Below are 27,262 nucleotides of genomic sequence, written 5' to 3'. Positions count from 1 at the left end.
GGGAAATTCAACTAAAATAACCTTTAAAAAAATAGAAGATGGAGCTGTGCCCGGGGAAACCGTGATGGAGGTGAAAAGTTATATTCACCTGGTATTTAAAAATTGAATAAAGATAAAAATCAGTCAGTCAGAAGAACACAACCAGGCCCCCTACACTAACTATGGCTGCATCCCAGATCCCTCTCTCCTGGTTTTGGTCTCTGAAGAATGCACTCTCCTTTGAATTTGCATTTTCTTGGTATCTTTTAGATAGGATAAGTCTGAAAGCTCAGCTGATGGGTTTTTAAGGCTTACAAATTACTTCACAAGTGGATGTGGGTCAAGAAGTGGATCTCAAGCAGGCAACAAAACCTCTCTGTTCCATACAGCCTAAGAGTGAGCTGGGAGAATATTTTTCAAATTAAGGAACTGACAGTTGAACAGGAGTTTTCCTGTCATCTGGGCTGCAAGTTGGAAGGTCTGAGTTTACAAACAGAAATCAAAACGTCTCACACACGATGTTTTGGTACATTTTCCACATGGAGTTGATCACAGATCATTTGCACTCATCAAGATTTTTGCACAGTCACAGACCAGATGAAAATGTGAATCACATCTTGCTGCCCCTTTTCACTGATGACATCTGAATTTTCTCACCCACTTCTCAGTGCACACAAAGGAACATATTTGTGTGCATGCAATGGCTGTGCTTTGATTTTTTTTGTAGTCCATTGGGGCTAATAACAGAATGTAAAATCTTTCATCCCAAAGCCACTCTGTGTGATCAGCACAGACTGAGAATGATCCTCCCTTGGCTGTGCAGTGCCCTGCATGGAATGACTTGGTCTCAGTCCAGCTCCCTGTGGATCAGTGTCTACATCACAATCCCCGTTTCCATCAGCAGCCACCAGCAAATTTGCTGGCACATTGAGCCTTTTTACCATTTTCCCTTCACAAACCATTGCTTCAGATCAAGGCCGGTGACGTGGCTGTGTGATCCATCTCAAGGTCCCTGCAGGGCTTTTTTCTGGGGACAAAGAGCGCAGGTACTGAGAGCTTTTGGAGCAGCACCCCTAGTGAGCACTGTGAGCCACCCAGCTTGTCCTGCACCTTTCCCAAATGGCAGGTGAAGCTGGAAAATCAGTGCAGCTGTGGGGTGACACTGCCACACGTCATTCAGGGAACAACGGCCGTCACCTCAGTGCGAGGGAGCTGGACGTGGGCTAAGCCAGGATTTCAGTAACAACTCACAAAGGGATGCTTCTGGCTCTGCTGAATTACAGGAGGAGATAATCTCCATTCCAGTTCCAACAGGGAAGATCATTATGGGGAGGCCACCTGTGTATTCCAGGCTTTCAGACCAAGGCGCTCCCCTATTGATTTTGATATCAGTGTTTTATATCAGCTTTATAGAGGTTTTTTATATCAGTGCTGTCAGTCAGGCCTGGTGCTGTTCTTCCCCCGGGCTCCCCTGGACCAATTAGAGATTTCTGCCGGAGCTCCGGAGTTGTGTTTTCCCCAAGCCTGCAGTGCCCCTGTCAGCACCCGGCTGCAGGAGCAGGAACAAAGGCTCTGCTCCCACCTCAGGGCATTTGGTGGAGCTTTAGAGCAGGTGAACTGTTGTACCGCAGTGTTTAACAAGGTCACTGAATGCACAGGACACAGTGGCTCCCGCTCAGCTGTGCAAACTGCAGCCCTTTCTTTGAATTCAGTGGAACTTTTCAGAGCCTTTTATGAGCTATTCCATTTCATTATTTTTTTTTTTCTCTGCTCACTCTCTTGTCAATGCACAAGCTCCAGGAATTGTCTGTGACAGCTCAAATTCTACTTTGCCAGCCCAAGTTTACCTGAACACAAGTGCTGCCTTCAGCGGGATTGTCCCAGGTATTCAAGAGGGGAGCTTGCCTCAGTGCCTGCCTCTACTAATGAGAACTTATTCACTCACACACAGAGTTTATAATTTGAGAAGAACTCTGAGCAAGTCCCAGGTCTTCTCTTTCTTCTCGTATTTACTTTTGCTGGGCTCTGCTGCAGTTTTATTTACCCGAATAACTCCAAAGTTTTTGTAAGTGGGTCCAAAGGAACCAACTTGATACAGAAAGCCTGAAAGCCTCTGCCTTTGTTGCTAGTTGACATATTTCATGTGTTTTATCCTTAATTGGCAATGTGGCTGTGTCAAATTGCATTTCCCTTCCTGTAGCCGCATTCAGAACCAGTGGAGCTCAATATTCTGCACAGACTGAGTTATTTGATCTGAATTTTGCAGAGGGATGAACTGCTTGCCATTAGCAGTGCCTCCTTTCATCTATTAGGCTTCCAAGTGTGTATATCTTTATCCACACTATCTGTGGTTCTGTGCATGAAAGTTTTGGTAGCTGACTCTCCTGGTAGTTCAAATTGCAAACTGACTTCATTAAAACCTCCTAAGGACAGGATTTAAGTCACAGGGTAGTCTTGCATTTTATTTTCTGTGCAACTGTACTGTCGAAGACTTTGTCTTTCTCAATCAGACGTGTATAAATGAAAAATCCTGATTTTGTTTTCATATGCCAAAGACCAACTGAAATTTTACCAGATCTCAAACTCTTTTGCTGTAGGGTTTTGATTTAGGAATATCTGTGAGAGTTTAAAGGGGATATCTCTTATCTGCCTGTGTGTGATCACCTGGTTATTTACCAGCCTTTCAGAATTACGTCACAAAACCCATTAGCTTAGAGTTGACATATTTTCTTTCTTAGATGCTGTTTTTTTTTTCTTTGATCCTCTCCCCTGTGGATCCTGCAGCTCAGCACCAAGGTCCGCCACAGCTGTTTGCAGCATCAGCCCTCTTCCTTTGTGTTTTCCATCCATCCATTGCTACTTCCATGACTCCAGTGCTCATAGCAAGGGGCCAGTTGGGAATTCCTGCTGTCTCCAGCACTTTTAGCTCCTCCTGGACTCAGTTTTTTTGGGGTGTGGAGATGAGTTCAGGTGTGTACTGATGGGCTGGTTTGAGGCTGTGCTTGGACATTGTCCTTAATTGCACAGTACAGCTGTGGCAGAAGTCTAAAAAAAAAGTTTGCAAATAATGCCAAACTATTGGGATTGTCAAGGCAGTACCAAATTTGGGGAAAGATTCCTGTTCCTGAATGAGTGGGTATGTTGAAATTCAGAGTTTAACAATGCAGAGTAATAGATGATAGGAAAATAATGTTAAGTAAATACACAAAAGATGAATTCTAATTTAATTCCTGCTGTTCAGGGAAAGAGATCAGGCAATCACTGTGGGTAGTTTTTTTGAAAAACTCAACCCCTCAATGAGTCTGAAAAACTCAAACGAATCCAGAGCGCCTGACAGAATAGTTAGAATGATCAGGACGAGAATAAAACAGGATGGAAAAGCCATTTTTTTGGTATTGTGTAAATCCATAATATATCCAATCCTCAAATTACTGCACACAGCTTGGCTGATTCCTGCTTACAAAGGATAGAATGGGAATGGTGACAAAGATCATCTTTTCTATGGAATGATTTCTATAGAGAGTCACTCGATAAGCGGGAACTCGGCTCCGAAAACAGATGGCTGAGGAGGGAGACGGTAGAGATCTGTGGGACTGGGGATGGTGCGCGGAACATGAACAAGGAATGGTTATTTACTATTTCTAATAACACAGGAACAAGGGCCAACCAATTAAATGATTGCACAGCAGGTTAAAAACAAAGAGAGTGCTTTTCACAGAATGCGTAATTAAGTTGTGAAATGGCTCCCATAAAATGGGAATAACAGTGGGATGATTTTGCTTAGAGAAGGGGTCACCGAGGGTAGGGATGTGAGAGCTCTCTCCCTCCATGGGGGAAGGGGAAGAAGGAATGCATTCTTGCTACTTATCACAGTATAAGAAGTTTCCCAATTAAAAATCAGGCAGTGGGCTTGAAGCAAGCAGATAAAGATGTTTCTTCTCCTTTGTATTTATAATTAAACTGTGGATCTTCTTGCCAGAAAACATCATAGAGGCTGAAGGTATAAATGATCCCTTTTATTTCCTGTTTTAGTTGATGTCCTTTTTGCAGAACAGTTCAGACTTGACAGCCAGAACCCACATTTATTATTGCAAAAAAGTCAAGAGGCCACAGCTGTTTTACAAGGTGGATCTTGGACTGTGGCACTCAGGCTGTGTGGATAGAGCTGAAACCATCTCAAATTTCCAAGCAAAGGTATTTCCATTAAATAGCCGGGGCAGAATTGACAGGCAGCTCTGGGTTCCCACTCTGAAGGTCACTGCCTGGCACTGAAATGCTAATCTGTATTTCCAAATGGCTCCTGTTAGCCATTCATCTGCTCTGCCCGAATCTGGGGAAGGAAATGATGGAACTGCTCACAGCGTGTCAAAATCTTTCCTTTGCCACAGTGGTAACCCCGAGTTTGATGCCTTCATTTGAAAAAGGAAAAAAAAAAAAAAGAAGAAAAAAAACAACCCAGCTTTTTTTAAATCTTTACCAGAATATTCAAGGACTGTGGTTTGGTATTTTGACATTTAGCCCCCTTCCATCCCCAGTTTGGACATGAGTAGCTTGTTGGGCACATCAGGGAGAGCACATGTTCCAGAGATGCGCTTCTCAGGGATGTAAATAATTCCCATTAACTTGAAATACTGCATAGGACAATTGGAGCATTTTACCGTTGAGGATATTTAATTATGATCTTGCCATGTGTTTTGGAGCATCTTAAAACAGCAGCTGATCAAAGCTGGTTACAGTGACAGCAAGAGCCCCACAGATATTTGACTCCTTACAGCTTCCCCAGAGTTAAGTTTAAAATATTCCGAGAGCTTGCTCCCTGCCTCACCTGTATAAATCTGCAGTGGCCTAATTCCAGGTTTAAATTCCAGGTTTAAATTGCTTTAACTCGAGAGGACTTGGTTTCCCAGCTGGCCCCACACTGGACACGAGAAATCCCCTCGGTACAGCTGTGATTTACCTGCTTTGATAATCCACCTGGTTTACCCAGCCTAAATCCAATCCCCTGTTTTTGGAGAGGTCCCTCCTGGATAAATGTGGTCTGTGATATTCTATTAGGTGAAAAGTGCTGACTGCGTAAAAAAATATTCTTGCTCAGAGCTTGATGATCATCTTTTGTACTCTCCACACTGCTTTCCTTCTGAATACATTTAATTATATGATGCTGTATTCATTGCCTTGCTGACACTAAAGGGCTCTGTAGTTAAGCCTAAATACTAAACCAGGCAGATATTCAAGCGTTGTAAAGTCAGTCTAGATTTTTTTTTTTTTTTTTTTTTTTTTTGCCAGCAAGTGCTGCCCTAATTTACGGGAAGTAGGAGGGAGGGTGTGATCTCTTGCCTGCTTTCTTTATTGAATTCTCTTCCCTTTTTTAATAACCATGTTTAGGTAACTGGTACTGGAGGAATGGATTTTTTTTAATTGCAGATGACTGACTGGTATTGGGCATACTTTTAGTGCAAACTAGAAAACTGTTCCCTGGTGGTGAGAGGGATTATAATGCTTGCTGACAGAAATCCAGCTCAGGTTTGCTGACTTTTAGTATGCAAAATCCAATTTTTTTAATGAAGGTTTTATTTGTGTTTGTTTTCACTGGATTTCATGGAAGGGAAAAAAACCTCCCAAAGCTAGGATTTGCTGCTTTTATTCATCAGTTTTTATTGTGCCAGGGCATTGGGTTTTTTGGCTGTATGGAGCCAAGCTGCTGGAGGGCAGGAGAGTGATGAGATTCTGTGCATCCTCCACTGGAAAAGATGAATTTCCAGTGGAGTCCCAGTGTGAGAGGACCCTGAGCCAACAGGCAGTGCCTGACTCCTGAGATGCACAGATCCGTGCATCCTCCACAAAAAAATCCCTCTCAGCTGGGATTTGCTGGGCTGGAAACCATGAGCCCTGTCCAGTTAATTCCAATTTTCCACATGCACGGGGTCCAAACTGGGGGGCTGCACAAGTTCTCCCATCCTGATAGGTTCAAGTTATTCCCCAGGCAGCCAAATCCTATCCAAAGGCTGTCCTAAGCTGTGACAAAGGATTCCCAAGGTGCCTGGGCAATGGGTTGGGAAAGGTCCCTTCTAGGAGGATGGATGGATAACTGTTGCTCTGAAATGCCTTGTAGCCCTGGGACCATAGGCTGAGTACTCTCTTTTTTTTCTTTTTTCTTTTTTTTTTTTTAATAAAAGTAACCCAAATGCATTGTTAATGTATCTCAGACCAATTCTGAGGCCGTGCAGTGGGAAACAGAACAACCCAGGCAGGGAGTGAGATGTTCTGGGGACTGAGAGCCAGAAATGAGAATGTGGTTCTGGTTCCTTGTGGCCTTAATGAGGGAGTAACGTGAGCTATGCCACTGCAAATATATTGGGGTTTATAAAATAGGAATCCGTGAAATTTAACCAGATTCTGTTCAGTTTGGAAAACAACAACCACAGTCACTTTGTGGTAACTTTTACTCCCCTCTCACTCAGAGCTCAGGGCTTTGCTTGCAAAGACTGAGATCAGTAAAGTAAAATTAAATTGTATCCAATAAACTACTGTAGGTACTTAAAATTGACATTATTAATAATATTTTGCTTACTCTCTTTTTATAACAAATGAAGTTTCCATTTTGTTTGCCTGCGTGTTCTGCTGTATACTTCTGATCCATCACCAAATTTAAGAATTAGGATCAGGCTGAGTAATTCCGAACTTGGCATTTACTGTGAAATTTACTGTATGAATTAGCATATTAGCACAAATTCCGAGGTGAAATAAAATGCTGACATCCGTTCGTAAAGGTTTGTAAATCCTTGTAAGGTTATAGGAAGCAGAGGGGAAGTTGGGCTCGTTCCCAAAGGGATCCGTGCTCGGCATGTCCGTGTTTTGCTCAGAGAGCTGCAGTGTCACCGGGGTGCAGGCTGGGGGAAGATTTGCAGATGGCTCTTTGGAGGGGTTGATGATTTCGTGAAAGACTCTGGCATTCAGGCTGCCAATGGTTCTGTCTTTGGATGAGTCATGAGCTGTAAAGTCACTTTTTTAAGTGTGAGAGAACTCTTTTCCCATCCTTTCCGCCTTCCCCTGCCTTTCCTCCCATGAAAAGGGCGCAGGGAAAAGGGGATTGAACGAGGTCACTGGCGGTTTCATTTTGTCCTTTTGGATGCGTATCAAACCCCAGCACAGCTACATCACACCGTGGTACGAGGTGGGAAAAGGAACTTTTGTCAGTGCTCAGTCACAGCCATCACCTGCACACGGAACACTTGGCACAGGAGCCTTCCCCGAGCTTTTTACTGCATTTTATCATTAGCACCAATAATAGCCTCTGCAGGGAGTAATTAGTAACACCCAGAGGGGAAAGGAATCCTGCCAGAGGACATCATTATGTCTGGAAAACTAAAGATGCTGTGTAGGAAGGTCGTGAATAAATTGTTTGAGTCCGGGGTGGAGGACAAGGCCGGTGCAAGTACAAAGTTTCCCCCTGCTGCTGCTCCGCTGATGAAGAGCGCAGTAATTTCCACGGAACACCATTAAGGAAATTAGTTTGTTCTGACAGTTTGTGTTGCTGGATACCATATGTTTACCTTGAGGGAATGTTTGTGGAGAACTACTTCGGGTTAATTGTAAATGTCACAATTAAATAAGTAAATATACAGAAGTGTATCTGTGATCTGCATCAGTGCACAGACACCGTGTCCCGGCACACCCGTGTCCCACGTGCTGTTTGTACACAGAAATATTCATTTGCGGGTGCTAAATCCACACTGAGCAGCTTATCTGGACACACAGGCCTCGGGTACGAACAGCAGCAGCATTTCGCGTTCCCGATCCGTGGAGCAGCACGCACAGGAGGCTCTGCACCGTGCCCTTCTTTCCGCTCAGTGCTCTGGGCACCCGGCGTGGAGCATCCCTGGGCTGCTGCCAGGGGCTGCACCTCTGATCCACCTGCACTGCCTGGAGAGGAGGGGCCGAGGGAGGGGAGCAGATGCTGTTAGAAACCTCTGATTAGCTGGAGTCCCACCGCAGATTACCAAAGGTTCTGATATTTTGCCTTTCCGTGCTGTCAGTCGCCCCCAGTAACCTGTGGGAGTTGAGGAATTTCAGCACCTCAGCAGATTAAACCTCAAGAGCAAAGCTGTCACCCAGGTCTTTGTCATGCAAACTTGAGGCCAGGTTCAATAACATCCTGTTCCTCTTCTGCATTGCAGAAGCCTTGAAAAATTGATTTTCTGTTTTGCCACTGAGTTCAGTGGAACCAGATTTCAGCGCTCCAAGGGAATTGTATTCCTGTAGATTGTAGCTGCTTCTGAACTCCTTAATTTCACATCCTTAAATAGCAAACTTTGTGACAGGCCGGGTGTGGGTGCAAACTTTGCTGGATGTTGCTGTTACCACTGCTGGGTTATTAACTCCCTTTCTGGTCTGGGATACCCTTTTTTTCTTCCCCCTTTTCAAAATGCATTTCACAGGCTTGAAGTCCTGATCCAAAATGCACAGGAATAAATACAAATTTGTGTATCGATCACCAGAAAAGGATTTTTAAGGGGGTTGCTCACTGCTTATAGCAGGAATGCATTTTTATAAGAAACAAGTAATGTAGCCTGTTAGGGTAACATTAATCCAGGGAAAACACTTTCTGAAGCAGCCAGAGCTTGTTAACCCAGCCAACACCTAAGGCAGCACTGTGTCTTTAAGCTCTACTAATATTGAACAATAATAATTTTGGTGGAGGAAAATCTTCCCCTCTCCCTGAACAGAAACAAGACATATTATTGACTGCCATGCAGAAAGATGGATGCTGGGGCCCTCAGAGTCTATTAATATTTGATGCTGATGGATGTGAACTGGCAGCCCGAGTTATTAATGGAGTTTGGTTCCTTGGACCTCACCCTCAATCCATGGGGGAAAATTAACCATAACAAGAACTGGATGCCCAAAGCTCTCAGGGTTCTAGGAAGGGCTGTCAGATTCAGCAAAAACGGGTGTTTCTGAAGTGCTTAGAGGCATGGAAAGTCATACGTGGGGCTGCTTAGGTCAGTGCCACCATTCATTCTGATTTAAAGGGGATTTCTAGGGTCCTAGGAGTTGTAGATTCCCTCCTCTATCTTTGTCGTGTTGGGGTGTTCCCATCAGGTCTGGATTTCAGACAGGAAGAGGCTCAGTGGTGTTAACCTCTGAGCAGGGTTGAGGTGTGGGACATCCCATCCTTGGTGGCTCTGGGGTGGCCTCTCCGAGGCTGGGGAATGTGCTGCTCCACACAGAGCACGGCCTCTCCCACAGCTGAGCCCACATTCCCTAAAGAGAGTTTTAACATTGTTTAAGTCAAATTTGGCCCCTGAAATTAGAAATAATCCGGTGGATAGATTTGGGGGTGTATTTTGATAAGCTGGCCCTACTAAGTGAAAATATTGAATATGAAGCACCTTTGAAAGGTTGTGAGATCCATATGGGTCATTCCAATTTGGAACATAGAGATGGAAAATACCAAGTTATTTATAGCCCAATTTCTTAATATAGCTTTAACATTTGCAGGGGTGTATGTTTGATGGAATTAGCTACTCCCTCCTAGCATGGATAGCACATCCAGGCATTGCACTATCCTCGTTAACCTCCCGATCTTAATAGGAAAAAAAAAAAGAATAATCAACATAAGGAGCACAGCTGTTGATTAATTTTACTAAATAGGATAGAAATATAAAGTACCATATTGCAAGAGTGAAGATTCAATACACACAATCTGAAATCAGTTTATTAGAATATATAACTCATTAACAGCTGGATGCATACAACTGCAGCATTATCCACTCAGGCAGGTGGTGAGAGGGAGGTGGAATTTACATATCTTTGACAGTACCTGAATGCATTTCATTTCAGAGGTCACTCTCCCAAATCAAGTTCAAAATGTTAATAACAAGGTGTGCATTTATAATTAATAAAATCTTAGAGCCAGTGCTATAGTTCAAGTGCATTTTCCTCTTATGTAATTAAGAAGTTAAGTGTATTTGGCAGTTGTCACTCAGAGAGCTCTGAAGGTCTCACTTGTCAAACCTGGGGATAGAAATCTCATTAAACCAGGAGGGGGTTTTTTTCAGTTAAGCTTTGTTTGCAAAGTACGTGAGTGGATGGTGGGCAGCCAGAATGCCCAGCCCTGTCACTCCATAAAGCCAAGTAGATTAAAATAAATGCCAAAACTCCAAGGCTTGGAATAAACAGCCCGATGTTCAGCTTGTGAGAATCACAGAACCTTTCAGGTTGGAAAAGGCCTCAACCACCACCAAGTCCAACCATCAGCCAGCACCATTGCTGTGTTCACCACTAAGTGACACATCCACATTTTTTTAGGATTTCAGGAATGGTGATTCCACCACTTCCCTGGGCAGCCTGTTCCAATGGTGGACAGCCCTGTCTGTGAAGAAATTTTCCCTAATTCCCAATCTAAACCTCCCCTGGTGCCACTTGAGGCCATTTCCTCACCTTATTGCCCTGTCACTTCTTACCTGAGAGAAGAGACTGACCCCCACCTCACTCCAACCCTTTTTCAGGGAGTTGTATCCCCTTTCTTTGGGATAGTCCCGAGTGATTACAGAAAACCAGGGAACCCACTCCAGTTGTGCCTGGCCAGGGAGCCCTGCCCCTGAACACGAGCTGCTCTGTGCTCACAGTACATCAGCTGAGCCACTGGAAATCCTCCTGCTGCCTCCAGCCCTGGCCCAGGTGGTGTTTTTGGTGTTTTAGAGGTGTCAGGACGTGGGGATGTGGTTTTGGGGTGATTGATGGTTGGGCTGGATGATCTTGAAGGTCTCTCCTAACCCTGATGGTTCTGTGGTTGGTTGATGTGATTCCCAAAGGGGTGTTTTAACTCCACATCACTCTGCTCCCCTTTCCTTTTCAAAGGAATTTTCTTTTCCTTCTGGATCACTAGTTCAAATCCAGAAAAGGTCAGTTGTCATAGAAATTATTAGCAGTACCAGCAGTTCTGTGTAGTACACGAAATGAGTTGGGAGTTTCATTCACACAGGATAAGGGTTCCTAAGTGGCACTAATTGGCTGTCTAATTGTCACACACAGGAGAAAGGCAGAGGATTGATTAGGCGTGGAGACTGAATGCCCCTCTGCCAGCCCGGGCTCCTGGAGCTCATTCCATAGGCATGCTGGCAGGGTAATGAGGGGCAGCCTGCTTCGGATTCGCTGCCTGTCAAGGCAGCATCTTTTCCTGCCAGGCCCTATCAGGGGCACTTGTTTTACTCCACCAAGGTCAAAGATAGCATCTTTTACAAACAGTGCCTTCACTCAAAAATCAGAGCCTTGCAGGATTTACTTGTGAGCAGGATATTTTAACCATTTCCTTTCCTTCCCCCTGAAACAAAGTTTTTGGTCTAAAATAGGATGAGTCACATTGATGTGAGGCAGAACTGCTCCAGCAAAGCAGATGGGGGTTTATGGTGCTCAGAAATCTGTTCATATTTCCTTGTGCTGTCTGGGTGTCTGCTGTGTGATATACAGGCTCCTGGAGGTACTTGTCACAGCACTGGGAAGCTGACATGGTGCACATTTCTCTCCTGATAAATGGATCCTCCTATCAAACAGCGAAGTCTCTCACCTGCAAAAATACATTTTGACCAATATCTTTTGCCCTGAGCTACAGGGTCACACTGTGCAATGGAGTTCCTTTCTAACTTGTAGTAGGTTCACTTTCCCTGGCATAGAACTAAATTATTTAAGTTTGACTCACTGAAGTAGTAAATTGAGGAGCTAATTTGCAGTGTGAAAGTCAGGATTACACACAGAGGAAAAGGAAGCAAAAATACCTTGTGTATGTTAATGTGGAGACCCAGCTATGGGACTCACTAAGTTTACTAAGGCTTAAACCTCAATTAGTGAGGTCAAACCACAATTGCTTTAAACCTTATTGTGCTCACATTTTAATTCCCTTGTTGTGCCAGATGAACAGGATTAGTAAGAACTGTGTCTTTCCTTTCAACCACACAAGCTGATCAGTGCATACAGCACACCAGAACGTAGTGTTAGAGTGTTCTGTATTTCCTAAAATATAAATATTTATTCTCCTTTCCCTCCCTTTGCCCACACCTAGAGCAGAAATAGGACAAGAGACCACGTTTCCGTGTTCTGCCGTGTGCCTCCTGTCTCTGCCATACACATCACTCCAGTTCTGCCTTCTTCCTGAAGTCACAATCTCATGCAAATTAATTGAAAACAAATGCAGGTACCAGCTACGCATCAAAGAGGTCTGATGCACCTGCCATGTCGTTTTCCTCTCTGCCAATCTGTGGAAGCCGAGCATGCACGAGATCCTTTAGGTTTTTAACCACCCTATTCTTAGAATATATTTTCCAAGAACCGCAGAGCAATCTCTGCACGGTTTCAGACTGTATATTTTGTGATTAGTGTTTCATAAGTGATGTTTTGCTTAATGATCTAACATCTGCTCTAGGAGGTTTGTTTTTGTAACTTCCCCACCTCCTGCTGAACGAATGCCAGAAACTTGTCCCTTTCCTCCAAGTCAATCAAAGCACTAATTGCATCATAATCATGGGAAGCAGCGGTGACTGCTTAAGTGCTGAAGAGTCAGCAATCAACTCACGACACTCCGCTCACTGTTCGGAGAGAGAAAGCTTCCCTGTGCCGAGCTGGGAATTTCCTGCATGCCGGATTTCTTTAGCTGACTCGGACTTTTCTGGGTTGCAGGGAGATGACTGCACCATTCCCTGCATGGCAGGAACCTACGGAACCAATTGCTCGTCGGTTTGTAACTGCAAGAACGATGGCGCTTGTTCCCCCGTGGACGGGCTGTGCTACTGCAAAGAAGGTAAAACAAAATTCGCGTTTAACAAGTCCCTGCTATCAATGCCTGTCCCCTTTTAAAAGTGGCACGGCTGTGTGGTCAGGAACTCCGCTGTTTTCTTGTCCTCCAAAGTATCCCAGCTCAGCAGGGGCTGGTCTGTGAGTTCAGCCTCTGCCCTGAACAGGGGCCAGACTTCTCTGCTCTGCTGCTGAAATGCATCACAGAACTGAATGTGAGGGCAGAGGCACTGCTCCACTCCGGGGGAAATGCAGAACAATCCCCTGGCTGCTGCGTTGTTATCCCCTGGGTTGTCATTTGTGTGTCCTGCAGCCCCTGGCACTGGGCTGTGCCTGGCCTTGGTCATCCCCACCAGCCCTGCCCTGACTCCTGCCTGGACTGGTGTCACTCCTGCTGTCCTGGGCTCCTGGCTCATCCCAGCTGCCAGCCCTGCCCTTGGGCACTGTGGGTTGGGCCCTGGCTCTCTGCCCTCGCTGCCATCCTCAGCTGCTCATCCTCCTGTACCCTGGCACGGTGACACCCCAGACTTGGGCAGGTGTCCTGTGTCTCCTGAGCTAGCACGGGTTCGGGATGTGGCTCTCATTTATTTGGGGAAATAAGAAGTCTTGCCTGCTCCAGGGTGACTGACGTCTTTTCTTCCCACACATGTGTCCATAATTCCCTCCTGGATGTGGTGGTGAGCACATCCCATGGATCCAGTCACTGAGAATTCCATGGATCCAGTAACCACCTGAGAATTCCTCCTCTGCTCCGTGGCACAGTGGCTCTTCTGTTCCCCCCAAAATCCCAATATGCGCTATGCCTGTATGACATACATAAGCCCTAAAACAGAAGTGAGGCAAATAACAATAAAATCTGGCATTTCAAACATGAATTAATGGATCACTGTAGAACCCCATTTAATGAGGGCGTATAAACCATGAGTTACTGCTCAACTCCATGACACAGAGCTGCAGCGTAATGAAAGTCATTGTACTCCTGGTAGTTAAGATTTGAGCCTTAATGGCTAGAAATGATGGCCTTGGTCTTTTTTTAGGTGTAATAGCTGCTTTATATTAAATAGCATTCTCCAAAAAAAAAAAAAAAAAAAAGGTAAGAAAGGTAAGAAACAGGCAGCATCACATGAAAAGTTCTTGCAGTCCTGTAGGTCAGAAGGTCTCCAGCCCGACAGACAGGGACTGTCCCAGCAGTTCCCTGAAAGGCATCAGGCACCTAAATCTGGTTACAGCCAAGCCCGTGCTGCCTCCACCTGTGTGTAGAGATGCTGGGAGATGCAGCTGGGAGGTCACAGTGAAAGGGTCAGTCTTTGACGCCGAGTTAGTCTTGATTTACACCAAGAAACTGGTCCTAGAAGCAAAGAGCTGCAGCTTGCCAGCTGCCTGTCTTGCTGTTTCTGTGCAAACATCCCAGATGCTGTTTCTCTCCCATTTCCTTAGGGTGGCAAGGAGTGGATTGCTCTATTCCCTGTTCCAGTGGAAGTTGGGGTCTGAACTGTAACCAGACGTGTTCCTGCAGCAATGGAGCGTCCTGCAGGCCGGCTGATGGCTTCTGCCTCTGCTCCCCGGGCTGGCAGGGGGAGTTCTGTGACCAGCCCTGTCCTGTGAGTGCAAACAACAACTGGGGGTGGTCTTACACACCCTTTAAACCACAGTCCCCATAGCTCTGCCGAACAGAGAGCAGGGCAGGATCTCAATTTGTCTGTGATGTCTGAAGGAAATGAAGTGCAAATAACAGATTGGGGTTCTAGCAGTCAGCTGGATGTATTATACTTCTCATTGCATTTTATCAGAGCTATTGCTGTGTTATCTGCATTTCCTTGGATGGCATTTTTTAAAGTGATTCCTCATTTGGTTCTGTATAGAAGCGTCAGGCCCTGAGTTTCTGTCTTCTCTGTATGTTAATTTAAAAAATGCGACTCAGCATTGGGAGGGACGTGATAGATGATTTGGCACGTTTCAGAACAAAAAGCTGATCACTGAGAGGCTTTTTTATTTATATTTTCGAAGGATGGAACATATGGCCTTAATTGCAGTGAGCGTTGTGACTGTAACCACGCTGATGGGTGTGATCCTGTCACTGGGTACTGCTGCTGCCTTGCAGGCTGGACAGGTAAAATCAGCAATTCCCTTTGTATAAACCTTGGGGGTTTGGTTGATTTGGGGGTTTTGTTGGTTTGTTTTGCTTTGCTGTTGCATCAGTTATAGCCTTGGACTTGTGACTGCAAACTTCTAAATAATAGATTGAGACAAGATCAGCTGAACTTGCCCGTATTTAAATCACTCGTGATGGTGACAATAATTGGCATTCATTAAATTTGTATTCAGATGAGTTGAAGATGGCTCCAAACCAGATGTTAGCCTTCTGTAAAAGCATCCTCAGGAGGGATGCAGATCATCCATAATCCTGCAGAGTTTTTCTCCTTGAAGTGCCCTTTCCACAGGGGTGTAGCTGTGGGACGGTGAATCCCGGGACCATCGTCCCTGGGATGCAGACAGAGCATTTCTGATGAGTCATTACAGCTGCTCCATCATACAAAACTCAGGTTTTCCCCATTTTCCAATGGTTCTTGTCACGGGGTTGTTGCAGTGAGCAGATTAATGCTGGTTTGACAGAGCTCTTGTGATTACACAGCAAGAGAGAGGAATATTCAGTGGAGCTGGAGAGTCCAGGCTGGAGTTCTCAGTACAATTAGACCTGCACTTGACTCCACACTGATGTTCGCTTTGCCAGCTTTTGACAGAAGTCAGGGGCAAGTTATTGACCCAACCATTTCACACTTTGCTGCCTAAAATGCTGGTTAATCTCTCTCTGCTCTCTGTTGAGGCCCTGAGTGGAAATAAAGTTGTGTTCCATATACTGCAGAACCACCAGTGGCACTGACAGTCAAAATGTATTTATATTAACAGCAAGTCCTTTGGAGAACTTAATTGTTTTTCAAACAAATACAAGTTGGAAGGGTGCATGGAGCAAGGCAGCATGATGAGGCAGCAAACATTTGGGATACTGTCACCTTTCCCATTGATTTATGCCTTAAACCAACACATGCCTTCTGTTTCTGATGGAGAGGACATCCCACAGCAGCCCAGCTCCCAGGAGCATGAAGCAAAAGGAATGAAATGATGCCTAAAACATACAATGGAAATTATTTTTAAAGAATTAAAGAAAATGTAAAAATACTGAGTTCTACATCTTGTGTACAACAAAGCTACTTTTCGAAGATACTGGGCATGTATCCCTGAAAAGAACATTTTTCCCTCAAGAAAATCCATTTTGTGGGTTCACTTGCATGCCCTCCTTCATTCTCTTGCCTCCCTCACTGGCTGAGCTGCATTTATCTTTCTCTGAGCCTCCTCGCCTTCAATATATCCATCTATCAGGTTTTAAAACTCTACTGTTCATTATTGATGATCAGCAGAGAAAACAGCTGGTGGGTTTTCCTGTGGTCATTGTGAGCTTCTTCAAGGGAAAAAAATGGCTTTTAAAAGTATAGTAATGTGAAGAGAGATATTTATATACACCTATTCTAAAAGTTTATTACACATCTTCTGGATGTTCCAGAGGAAACTGCAGGGAGTGACCTTTGCAGGCGATGCAGACTGAAGGTGTGGCTTTTTCTCAAAGGCATTGGCAGCAGATACTTTGTGCTTACTCCCATGCACATCTGTAAACGGACATCAAATGCAGATACTAATTAATTAAAGGCAAGAATGATTTCTGATGTCCTTCTTTTAATCTGCGTATTGGGCAAGGTAAGTGTATATTAACTTGGAAGGGATTTGCTGCAGCCTGAGTACTTTATCCATCAGTCAGCTCCTGCAGCTCTGGAACTCTTCAGGATCACATTTCAGGGAGTAAAATATCATATCCATATTTGAGACCACGTTGGAGTTGAAATGTTGACAGGGCCCTGCAAGGTGGAAATGTTGATAGACAGAACCAACACGTGTTTTGTCAATTCTGTTCCAATGTTTTTTCCACTTGGCTTGGCACCAGACACAAGGATAAATTCTGCTCATGCCAGGTTGAAAGTATGTAATTTAAGAAACTCTTCAGCTAGATAATTATGTTTTCATCTTAAGGAGTATGGCATCAGTGAAAGATTAATCTTATCTGCAGTTGTTGTAAACTGGGCCATGATGTGTATTGCCGTGCATTTTATTAATATGAGGTGATAAATAATTCAGGCTGAAATTTTTGCTTTCTGATTTTGGTACTAATTAGGCATGGCCTGAAAAAGATCAGAAAAGTTCAGGATCATGGAACTTCTGAAGGTTCTCCTGCCCACTCACACCAAACAGAGAATTCACGTGGCTTTCTGATCCTAATAGCCACAAAACTTCATCTGAAACAGCATATTCCGTATGTTCATCCCAGACATGGGGCTCCCTCTTGATGTCTGTGTTTTATGTAAAGATCAAGGGGAAGATTGAACCCATTTTCTTTAAAGTGGTTTCAAGATATAAACCTTCAGGGACTGATAGATGGTAAGAGCATGGAGGGGAACTGGCAAAAGAAGGGAAAAGTCGTGTCCAGAGTAGCATGGTAAGGTAAAAGCACCCTGCCATCCTTTTATTATGTCATGACTGCCACCCAAGACTATTACTCAGGACAATGACCTTCTGTGGATACCAGCTGGGGGAAGGTAATTTTCAGGAGCTGAGTGTCCCTGGCAGATGGGAAGATGATGAAGACATCCCCACATCTCTACCAGGAGATCACAAAGCTGTGCAAACCAGCTGGATGCATAAATAAGCACAGAGGGAACAAGCTGCTCTGAGCTGTGCACATCCCCTTCCTGTCAGGCTCTGTGGGGAACTGCACGTAGAATATTCACAGAATGCTCGTGTGCAGCCAAAGGCAGGAGCTGGATCAGCTCTGGACTTGGTTGTCCTGTATGTGATGTGTCCTAAACAGGCAAGGAAATTACTTGTCCCCAGCTTTTGCTTTTGTGCAATTGCCAATTGTGTTTTCAAGCTGGCCGAGAAATAACGGCAATACACCAAATGGTAAGTTCATAGAGCTTTACTTTTCACGTACATAGGAGCTGATGTTACTTAGGTGATACTGCTGGGTAAAGTAAAGTATTTGTTCCTCACATTTGTTCCTCACAGTACCTGGAGTTACTGCTGCAAATCCCCCAGCCAAGTACTGGGGCACGTGGTGTCACCAATGGCTTTGGAGAGAGCACAGCAAGAACAGGAGCCCAAAACTGCATCGGCAAAATGCTCTCACGTGGTAAAAACAGAGTGAAACTTGTTGAAATATTGGCCCAAATCAGGTCTGTGACCTGCTGATGCCATGCAGAGCTGCATTTCCCTCCACAGGAAGGAAATGTGGGATGCACTGACACTGGGCGCTCAGCCTTGCGCTGGATGGAGTTCTCCAGGTTGGACGTACAAATAGTACCCTGGAAATCCGAACAAGAGGTGCTCTTATCTTGTGCTGGGTAAAAAGCAAAACTCTTGCTCTCAAAAGATCAAATCTTGATTGCTCAGGCTGTTTTTTAAGGATTAATAAGGATCTCTTTCTCCACCTTTGCTGTCCATTTTCGGTGCAGACACTTCTGTGCTTGCAGCTCTGTGTGCTCACAGGTCCCTTAGAGCTCCAACACACCAGGCACTTGTGGAAGAGGTGTTACTTTTTGTACGCTCAGGTTGAAATGAAAATGCTCGGTGCTAATTACATTTGGTTAATTAGGGATCCTGCACACGCTGAATCCACAGAGGGAATGGAAACACAGAAATGCTGCATGGTAAAGCAGCTCCTGGAGGTCCTTTGCGAGCAAACAGGTCCTGGAGAAACAGGATGAGTCTCCTGTCCTGGATGCTCAAGTGACAATGAGAAGGTTATAAATTTCAGTTAGGCTCCTCTTAATTACTGCATAATCTGCAAGCAAGCAGGAAAGGCTCAGCTGCCCTGGAGCCTTGCTGGGTGAGCAGGATGACCGTGCTCCTGTGCCAGGTGTAATGCTGTGCCTCTGGAGGTGACAGCTCCAGCCAAGCCCTGTGGGGATGCAGGATGAACTTCAAAGCCCCTCAGCTTGGTCCCACCTCAGGCAGCTGCTGGCAGCGGGTTTTGTACCAGAAATGGCTTCCTCACAGATTCCAGCTGGTTAAAACCATGTGGCCTTTAGCTGTTTCCCTCAGTGATCCTTCAATAATTAAATTAGAGCTGCTGGCCCGTCCTCTAATTTCTGGAGGTGCTTGACCAGAGCCAGGTAAGGTTCCCTGGGAAGACAGACCCAGCTATTGCCCCTCCTGCCCCCAAGACCTGAGTCCATCCATTTTCCCACTCCCAGACTGATCAGAGGAGGAAAGCCACAGCCTGGCTGCTCCTCATGCCGAGCTCTGCTCCTCCCTGAGGCGAGCCAATGTGCTCTGGGTTAATTGTGGCAGGGTGTGTTTTGTTACCCTTTCAGCTCCTACGCTGGGATTAAATGGGAAGTGATCTGCAGGGGGATATATCCCACTCCTCCAAATGCTAAGGTCAGTTAAAATCCTGTTTATCTGAATTCCTTTAATCTGAAATGCTGTCTTATCTGCATCTTGTTCTGCCTTTTTTCTTGTGTGGTGCTCTGGTTTTGCAGAGCTGCTGTGGCGATGATATCTCGGTTCCCCACTGAGCTGGGGTACCCAGAGGCTTCTCTCAGTATCCAAAGCCAAAGTTTATTCACTAGATTTGAGCATCCCAAAGATGTGTTGGGAAAATTAGCCCGGTGCTGTAGATATGAGATGGAAAACATAAAATTGTGCAGCCCATAGTTAATCATAAAAGAAGCCCGTATAGATTTTTCTTAATTAATCAGGATGGCAAACACAGGTTTGCAAATGATGCATGCTGCTGAGGAACATCTTGTTGTTACCTTGGTGCTTTACACCTTCAGGCTTCATGCCCGGCTCATGAGAGCGGCCTCCCTCTTTGCTGTTACGCAGGAAACCAAAGCACACACTTCACTGTCCTTTACAACCTCGATAACTTTGCCACATCTCCAGCCACACAAACCCTGATTTCTCTCCTGGTGTGCAGAGCTCCAGCACAGGGGCTGTGGGGGGCTGGAGCTGCAGGATTTCCACGTGTGGGGTGTGAGGGAGGGATGGGGTCAGGAGGTGCTGCTGGGCACAGACCAGGGCAGCTCCAAGGGACCAGGCTGCAGGGCTGGGAACATTTGTAGGCTGGCAGTGACATCTGCACTGTCACTCAAACACAGAAACATGTTTCTTGCCTCCTGTGGACACATTAATTCAGGAAAACTGATAAGGCTGTTACTCAGGGGAAAGCCTTTTTGAATTTTAAAGCAACAGTGACCACTTTGATGGGGAGCTCTAAGGTATTTTTAACTTCAGTTTCTCTGAGTTCTTTGCAAGGAGGTGAAAAACCCTTGAAGGAAAAAAACCCACCCTTTCCATAAAATGCATTTTGTTTCTACTAATATGACTTTTCTTCCATTGCAGCTGTATCCAGTTCATAATTTTAGGGCCAGATCCTGTCCTCAGCTGCACTGGGTTGAAGCCTAAATAATTCTCTGGTCGTTAGTAGATCAACCTCTCCCATGTGATGATAAAACTGGGAGCTGGTTTTCCAGCCTATTTCCATACCTATTTAAAACCAGAAAAAAATCTAGGACTTGTTTCATGCACCTGCAGCTTTTTAGCCAAAGATCCAGAGTGTTTTAGAATTCACAATGTCACGGGTTGACTTTTTTTTTCCCCATCAGATTGTTTCATACCATTGGTTTGTAAGACAGAGCCTAAAATACCAGAATAGAGCAATAGTAAGTTCCTATTAAACATGCATTTTCTAGATGTCTTATCCCATTATCTACACCAGATTTTGCATTTATCACTTCTGGCAGTCTTATCCCAGATTTTTAAATTAATAATTTATTTCTGTGATTATTCTGTATCCTTACATTAGCTTTAAACGGACAGGAAAGCTAGAAATTTCTAGAGTCAGTCTAAAATGGTGCATTTTAGCCTCTCTCCTGGCCTCTGCCTTTCCGGTGTGAAAATCCTTTCCACATGAAAGGTGTGCTTACACTCTGGATTCAACAAGTGCCCTTTAGTCTATGAATGTAAGATAAGCTTATTAGAAATTAGCTTTAATTTTTCATTGACTTAATTTCAAGTGAGTTGATAAGATTTTAATGTCAGGCTGTGCTTAAAAATTCTCTCTTTGACAGGAACCTTTAAGGATGGTTCCTGCTGATACAGGGCAAATTTTCAAAAATATGAATTATGAAGTTATATCAAAGATTTCATTGATGTCCTGACATTAATTATGTCCATGTCTTCCTTGGCAGGTACCTGGGGGGCTCCTGGTTTTCATCTGAGTGAGGTTTAGTTGTGTTTGTCCCGTGCCAGATTTTGTATATATTTCACCTTTTGTGAAATCAGTTGGATTTTTGCCACTCCTTCAGTGGGAGTTGGATCAGACCCTCAGACTATAATTAGCAGCTGCAGTAAGGCTCCTGCTAAACTTCAGCATGAATGCAAATCATTGCAGTAATGATCTTACAAACACAGGAGATACACAAGTTCTTTCATCTTTGTATTTATTAGGGGGTTTAATTTTGCTTAATAAAGGATAGCTTTTAAATTTCTGAGAGAAGATGGAGCTTGGATGGCATCCTGGGTGATGCTAATTTAATGGGCTCTAAAAACACGAGACTTGACGCTCGAGGTACCCAACCCTTTTCCATTTTAATATGGAGACGTTCTAAATATAAGCCTGGCTGTGTGTACAATAGTCACCTATAAATAAATGTGGGCGAGAAGCAGGGGAAAAATTATTTGTGCACATTTCAGCAGACTAAATCCTGCCTGTTGGCATGCTGGGTGTGAAAGGGGGAGAGGGAAGAGTGCTCAGCAAACAGCCTGCAAGCTAAAATGAGGTGTGTGTGCGTGTATTTATATATTTATATAGTGGAGAGAGACTCTTTACAAGAGCAGGTAGTGACAGGTCAGGGGGGAATGGCTTCACACTGCCTGAGAGCAGGGTTAGGTTGGATCTTAGAAAAAGCAGAAATATTCTTTACACTGCCTTTCCTGTGAGGGTGAGGCCCTGGCCCAGAGAAGCTGTGGCTGCCCCTGGATCCCTGGAAGTGTCCGAGGTTGGACAGGGCTTGGAGCAGCCTGGGATGGGGGAAGGTGTCCCTGCCCATGGAAAGGGATGGGATGATTTTTAAGGTCCCTTCCAGCCCAAACCATTCCACGGTCCTGTGTTACGTTATGTTATTCATGAGAGAGTTTGCAGTGAAAAATGTTGTAAACACCTTCCTTCCCCTCCCACACCAAGGAGAAAGGGTGGAGTTTCAACATCACTGACCACGAAAGGCTTTGGTTGTGTCCCAGCTCCTCTCAGCCGTTCTTCACTCATGGTTTAGTTCAGGAGCTTGAACATTTCCAGCAGGAAAACAATCCAGGTTTTCCCGGTTACCAGTTCCTCCTCTTCGCCTGCTGATGGTCTGCTTGGATCTTTCCCAGCTGTCTCTTCCCTCCTGGCCTGAAACTGTTCCCAGCATTTGAGAAATAGGAAAGCTCTAAAGATGAAGCAGGGCTGTGTGGGGCTTGACTCCTTTTAGCCCCATTTTCTGCAGGTCTGCCCTGCCTGCTCAGGGCAACTCTTCCCCTGCAAAAGTTCACCCTGGAGAATACCCGGGAGCAAAGGGAACCACGTCATCCTGAATTTTAGCAAATATTTTGACTTAGCTAATATCTTGTGAGGTAGGTCCCTTGCTTCAAAAGCTTTTATTGCATAAATTCCCCGGGTTGGGTGATTCATACCTGGAGATTTCTCTAGATAATTAAAAATAGGGGTAGGATTAGAGCTCCACAGAGGTGCATTAGGCTCTAAGTGCATTACTTGCAGAAAAACACTTACATTAACGGGTGCATAAATCGCCCCTGCACAGATGAGAGAAGGGACAATTTCAAATTTTTCACTGGCTCTGCAGGGAAGGGCTTGTTCTTCATTATTCAGGACCAGATCATGGAGCTTTCATTTAGACTGATGGGCTGTTACACTCAGGAGCTGCCCCTCTGAATCCACTGGTGAACGATGCTCAGCCGGAGAAGGAAGGGCTCCATGGCACCAAATTTGGGGGAAAAAAAAAAATCAGTGAAAAAAAGGATTTGAGACCACCACAGAAGTTCACTGATAATGTGAGTGTGGCTGCAGTTCTCTCTGCTGGGTAGTTTCACTGTATAAAAACAAAAATAGCTTATTTGCAGACTAGATGAGCAGCCATCAATTCTTAATGTTTCCATTTAATTTTATGAGAGATCCCTTTATGTTTTCTTCTATCTGCTGCCCTCCCCACACTGATTTTCTCATTCTTCAGCATTCTTAGATGCTGAGCTGTCAGGAATTGTGCTGTGGTGCTTCTGACTGGCTCCGAGTCAAATACTTCAGGGTTTGCCTCAGATAAGAATAAAGATGCAAAAAGTGATAGAACAGCATCGAGAATTCTTTTTGAACTCTTGTTGGTGCTCTGTGATAGCCCCTCTGAGCAGCTGATCCACAGCTTGGACAGTTCTTTCCTGTGTTCTTAGTGAATTGTCTTTTACCCTTTAGAGACTGAAGCAGCAGAAGAGCCTCTGCTTAGGAAAGCACATGGACCGAATCTCAAATACAATTTAGATAGAATTTATAGGGACAACAGAAGCGGAACAGCCATAGGAGTACCAGGGAAAGACAAGAGAACAAGGTTAAAGAACACATGAATGTGTGATTACAGAAATCATTGCCAGAAATAAATGTACAAATGAGGAGGCCAAGGCAGAATTTGGGGTGACCTGGGTGGCCTCTGGCTGTGCCCCTGGGCTGGGTGGGGGATGCTGCCAGAGGGATCACCGCAGGTGGGACAGAGAGCAGAGCCCACCAGGGGCAGCCCATTCCAGAGGTCACATCCAGAGACATTCCCAGAGCTGTTCCCACCATCTTCCACTCCCTGCTGGCCCCCGCCCACACCCGCCCAGCCCTGCAGCATCAGCTGGAGGGTGTTTGCTGTGTTGTGGGCTCCTGTCAGCAGGTACAAACCATCGCTGAGGATTCATCCTGCCACAGACACGAGCCACCAGCGTTCCACATCAAAGCCAAACGTGACTCACCAAACCTCAGGCCTCCACAGCATTGCCTGCATAAATCCAGTGCCTATTTTTGCATAAAAGGCAGTTCTTTCCAAAGCTATTCAAATGCCAGAAATAAGAGATTATTATGACTTCGTGTCATGTTGAAAGACAGGTGGAGGAGAGCACAATGTTTGTGTTGGATTCAAATGTCTGCTGAAATCATTCCTGTCATTCCTAATTGATGTTGCATCTGTCTTTAGATTGGGACTATTGGGGAAAAAAAAAAAAAAGCTGAAGACCTTATTCAGAGAAATAATTACAGTTATACACTGGTAGATATAAAATTAAAGTACATGGGGGGAAGGGAAGTACATCCTATAATTTATCAAATTCCTGCATCCCTGAAAAATAATTAGATGCTGGGCAGTGTGCAGGCACTGCTGCAGAGGCTACTGTCAGGGGGATAGCGGTGGTCAAAACCAGGCCACTGCTTCTCATTTATCCCATCCATTTTTGCTCTTTTATTGTGTTTGGAGTATTAGTTTCCAACTACCCAGAGACACAGCAGAGAAACAATGGCAGCTTTATTAAGAGCCGGAGACGTAATCCCCAAGCACGAGTGCAATTGCAGGAGCTGGAGAAGGAAAAAAGGGAATTCTGCTTGTGTCTGGCTTTCAGGAATTTATCCTCCAAAGTCCTTCAGCCTGATGCAGTTATGGGCAGCACTAGATCTGCATTACTTTGACAAACTTTCTTGAAGCCACTGAAGATTATTAATGGAAGCAGCCTGTGAAGGAGCTCTTCAATAGATGGCTCACATCCCAGTCGTATGGCCTGGGGAGTTTTTTTCCCCTCTTCCTTTTCTTGCTCCTCTTCCTGATGCTTGCGTGAATGTTGGATTAATCCATCTCAGCTTGATTTGCAAATTTGAATACAAGGACTGACTTCATCTGATCAAACTGGAAGCTGCTCCATGTAAGACAGACACAAGTTTCTATCAACAGCTTCCCCCTGCCAGAGGGCAGGGCTGGATGGGATATTGGGAATGAATTCTTCCCTGGGAGGGTGGGCACGCCCTGGCACAGGTGGCCAGAGAAGCTGTGGCTGCCCCTGGATCCCTGGCAGTGTCCAAGGGCAGGTTAGACACTGGAGCTTGGAGCAGCCTGGGACAGTGGAAGGTGTCCCCTGCCCATGGCAGGAGTGGCACTGGATGGGCTTTAATGTCCCTTCCAACCCAAACCATTCTGGGATTCTGGGATTCTCTTCCTCCTCTAGCTCTCTCTCTGCTGCTTTCCTTTATCAGGATTATCTGCAGCTCCACATTGGAAGATCCCTGTCCAACCAAATGGCTTCACCCTTGGGAAATCTGAGCTGAGTTACCCCAGATACTCCCCACGTCCCAGACAGCAGCTGGTAGGAAATTGTCCTGGAGGAGCCGGAGTTTGGAGCAGCTCTCCTGGGTGGTTGTCCCTTAGAGCAGTGCAGTTGTGGCTGCTCCGGTGGGCTGAGTTCAGCCCACTTTGTGTTTTCCACAGGAATTCAAGCCCTTAGGGCTGGTTTTCCTCCCCAGCCTGTGTGCAGAGGAGGTTGGTGTGGGGAAAAGGACTGAAGCCACTCCTGGGACTGTCTCAGCTAAATGCCATGTACAGAGCAATCCAAAGGGAATCCCACTGGAGAGCAGCCAGTGTTTACAGAAATCCAATACCCCAAATCCCTGCTGGGCCATGGAGAGTTTGTGGCTGCTGTTTCACAGGCTGAATTAAAGCCACAGTGGGCTCTGCTCTTACCTGGGCTCTGCAGAGCTGCAGATCTTTTGCCCATGTCCAACGGATAACTACAATTTTATAGAAGTTATGTGGATTTCATGTACAATTCACCCCCAGCACATTGTTTAAAAAGGTCTTGGAAGTGTAATTTTATACCAGTGTCTGCAATTGTGAACCACAGCCTCGGGCTGGCAGATAATTCCCTGGTATCCAGGCAATAGAGTTTATGTATAGAACTGCTTCCTGCAGCTCCGAGGACTTCTGATAGTTGTCTTTCTAATTTCTACACCATGCATGTGAAACCAGGACTTTGTCCATAAATTAGGGATCTGTGGTTGTAACACGAGCTGATTCAGAGGTGTGTCAACTTCAGCAGTTTTTGTAGTTCTGGAAATTGAAAACTAATTGCTTATCAGAAATGTTCATCAGCAAGTTCCTAAATAAATATTAAAGTTTTACATTACAGAATCTTGCTGCTTCACTGATTCTGACTGTAAAGTAGCTGGGAGGGATGGACTCCCCCTTTATACGCTGTCAGGTTAGGGAATTGTAAAATTAAGGTGCTTTTTCCAGCACAATTCCATAAGTCTTGCATGTCCAGATGCAATTTTAACTTCTCATTTATATTTGCAATTCAATGCGTGGAGGAGCCTTCAAAAATGAAGTCTTCCATGAGAATTAACTGGGAGTAATAAAAAGCAATAAAAGCTGATTGCGGCGCCATCTCGGTTGTCTTCTGGAAATGCACAAATAAATAAGGGCTGTAATGGGTGCCAGTGGCTTCTGGAAAGTTTCCTTTCCCCCCTTTTCCATCCTGCTACAACAATCAGCTCCACAATGACTCATTGCCTTCGTTAGGAGAGGGAAGACATCCCTCATCACTCATTACCAAAGGAAGGACTTTGCTGCTGCAAGGAACAGCCCTGGCATTCTAATTCAGGTACCTTCCCCAAGAAAAGAGGCAGTGTCGTTCTTCCCCAAACTTTGGCAAAAAGAGACAAGAAGTAATGCTGTTTAATTGTCCCCGTTTATAAATAGCCCATCCACAACGACAGGATTGTAATTTTAATGCTGCAATCAGGAGGAAAAATGCACATTTTTTTACTGTGTTTGCGTCTGAATTTCAGTTCAGGGAGCTCACAGTGAGACTCAAGGCTGCAAATGATCATATATATGTATTTATAAACACAAAACACATTTATTTCTTTACAATTTATTGTCTGACTTTTTAATTACAGAGCACTGTGGATACAATACATAAATGCACGCAAAACACTCGGTTAAGTAATCCAAGGATATATTTGATTTCAAAGGGAGAAGGGAAGACTAGTTTAAAATAATTGTTTTTCTTGATTTTACTAATACAAATGTTCCTTGTCTCTTCACAGTCCCTTTTTTCAGATTTATTTACTTGGATATGAAGGAATTGAGCTTGTATTAAGTTTTTACTGTATTTTAATGTGGGTTTTATTAAGCTGTACAGAATGGCTCATGCCTCTTTATAAATAAAGCTAAAATCATGTATTACTAGAAATCACATTTCGAACTGTAGTTTTGCAAGACTTGGTTAAGATTTTCTAGGAAGGGACAATATAATTGTGTGATTAATCTTCAGAAAAGGGAAATTTTGGCTCTGCAGTATTTCTTCCTGCGTTAAC

At 44.7% G+C, this 27,262-nt stretch overlaps 1 protein-coding gene across 1 annotated transcript in view; it reads left to right on the top strand.

Annotated features, from left to right (window-relative positions):
• MEGF11 (multiple EGF like domains 11) overlaps nt 1-27,262 on the top strand; it is a 253,547-nt gene that overhangs the window by 186,531 nt on the left and 39,754 nt on the right. The window contains exons 12-14 of the mRNA XM_066196632.1: nt 12,655-12,775; nt 14,206-14,369; nt 14,776-14,878. Of these exons, the coding sequence (XP_066052729.1) occupies nt 12,655-12,775; nt 14,206-14,369; nt 14,776-14,878 (388 nt within the window). The remainder of the gene's footprint in view (nt 1-12,654; nt 12,776-14,205; nt 14,370-14,775; nt 14,879-27,262) is intronic.

The sequence above is a fragment of the Chamaea fasciata genome, unplaced genomic scaffold, assembly GCF_029207755.1.
Source record: "Chamaea fasciata isolate MVZ Bird 193981 ecotype frontalis unplaced genomic scaffold, bChaFas1.0.hap1 SCAF_14, whole genome shotgun sequence".
NCBI classification, from domain to species: Eukaryota; Metazoa; Chordata; class Aves; order Passeriformes; family Sylviidae; genus Chamaea; species Chamaea fasciata.
Note: the sequence above shows the minus strand (reverse complement) of the source record. Positions and strands in the feature narration are given on the sequence as shown.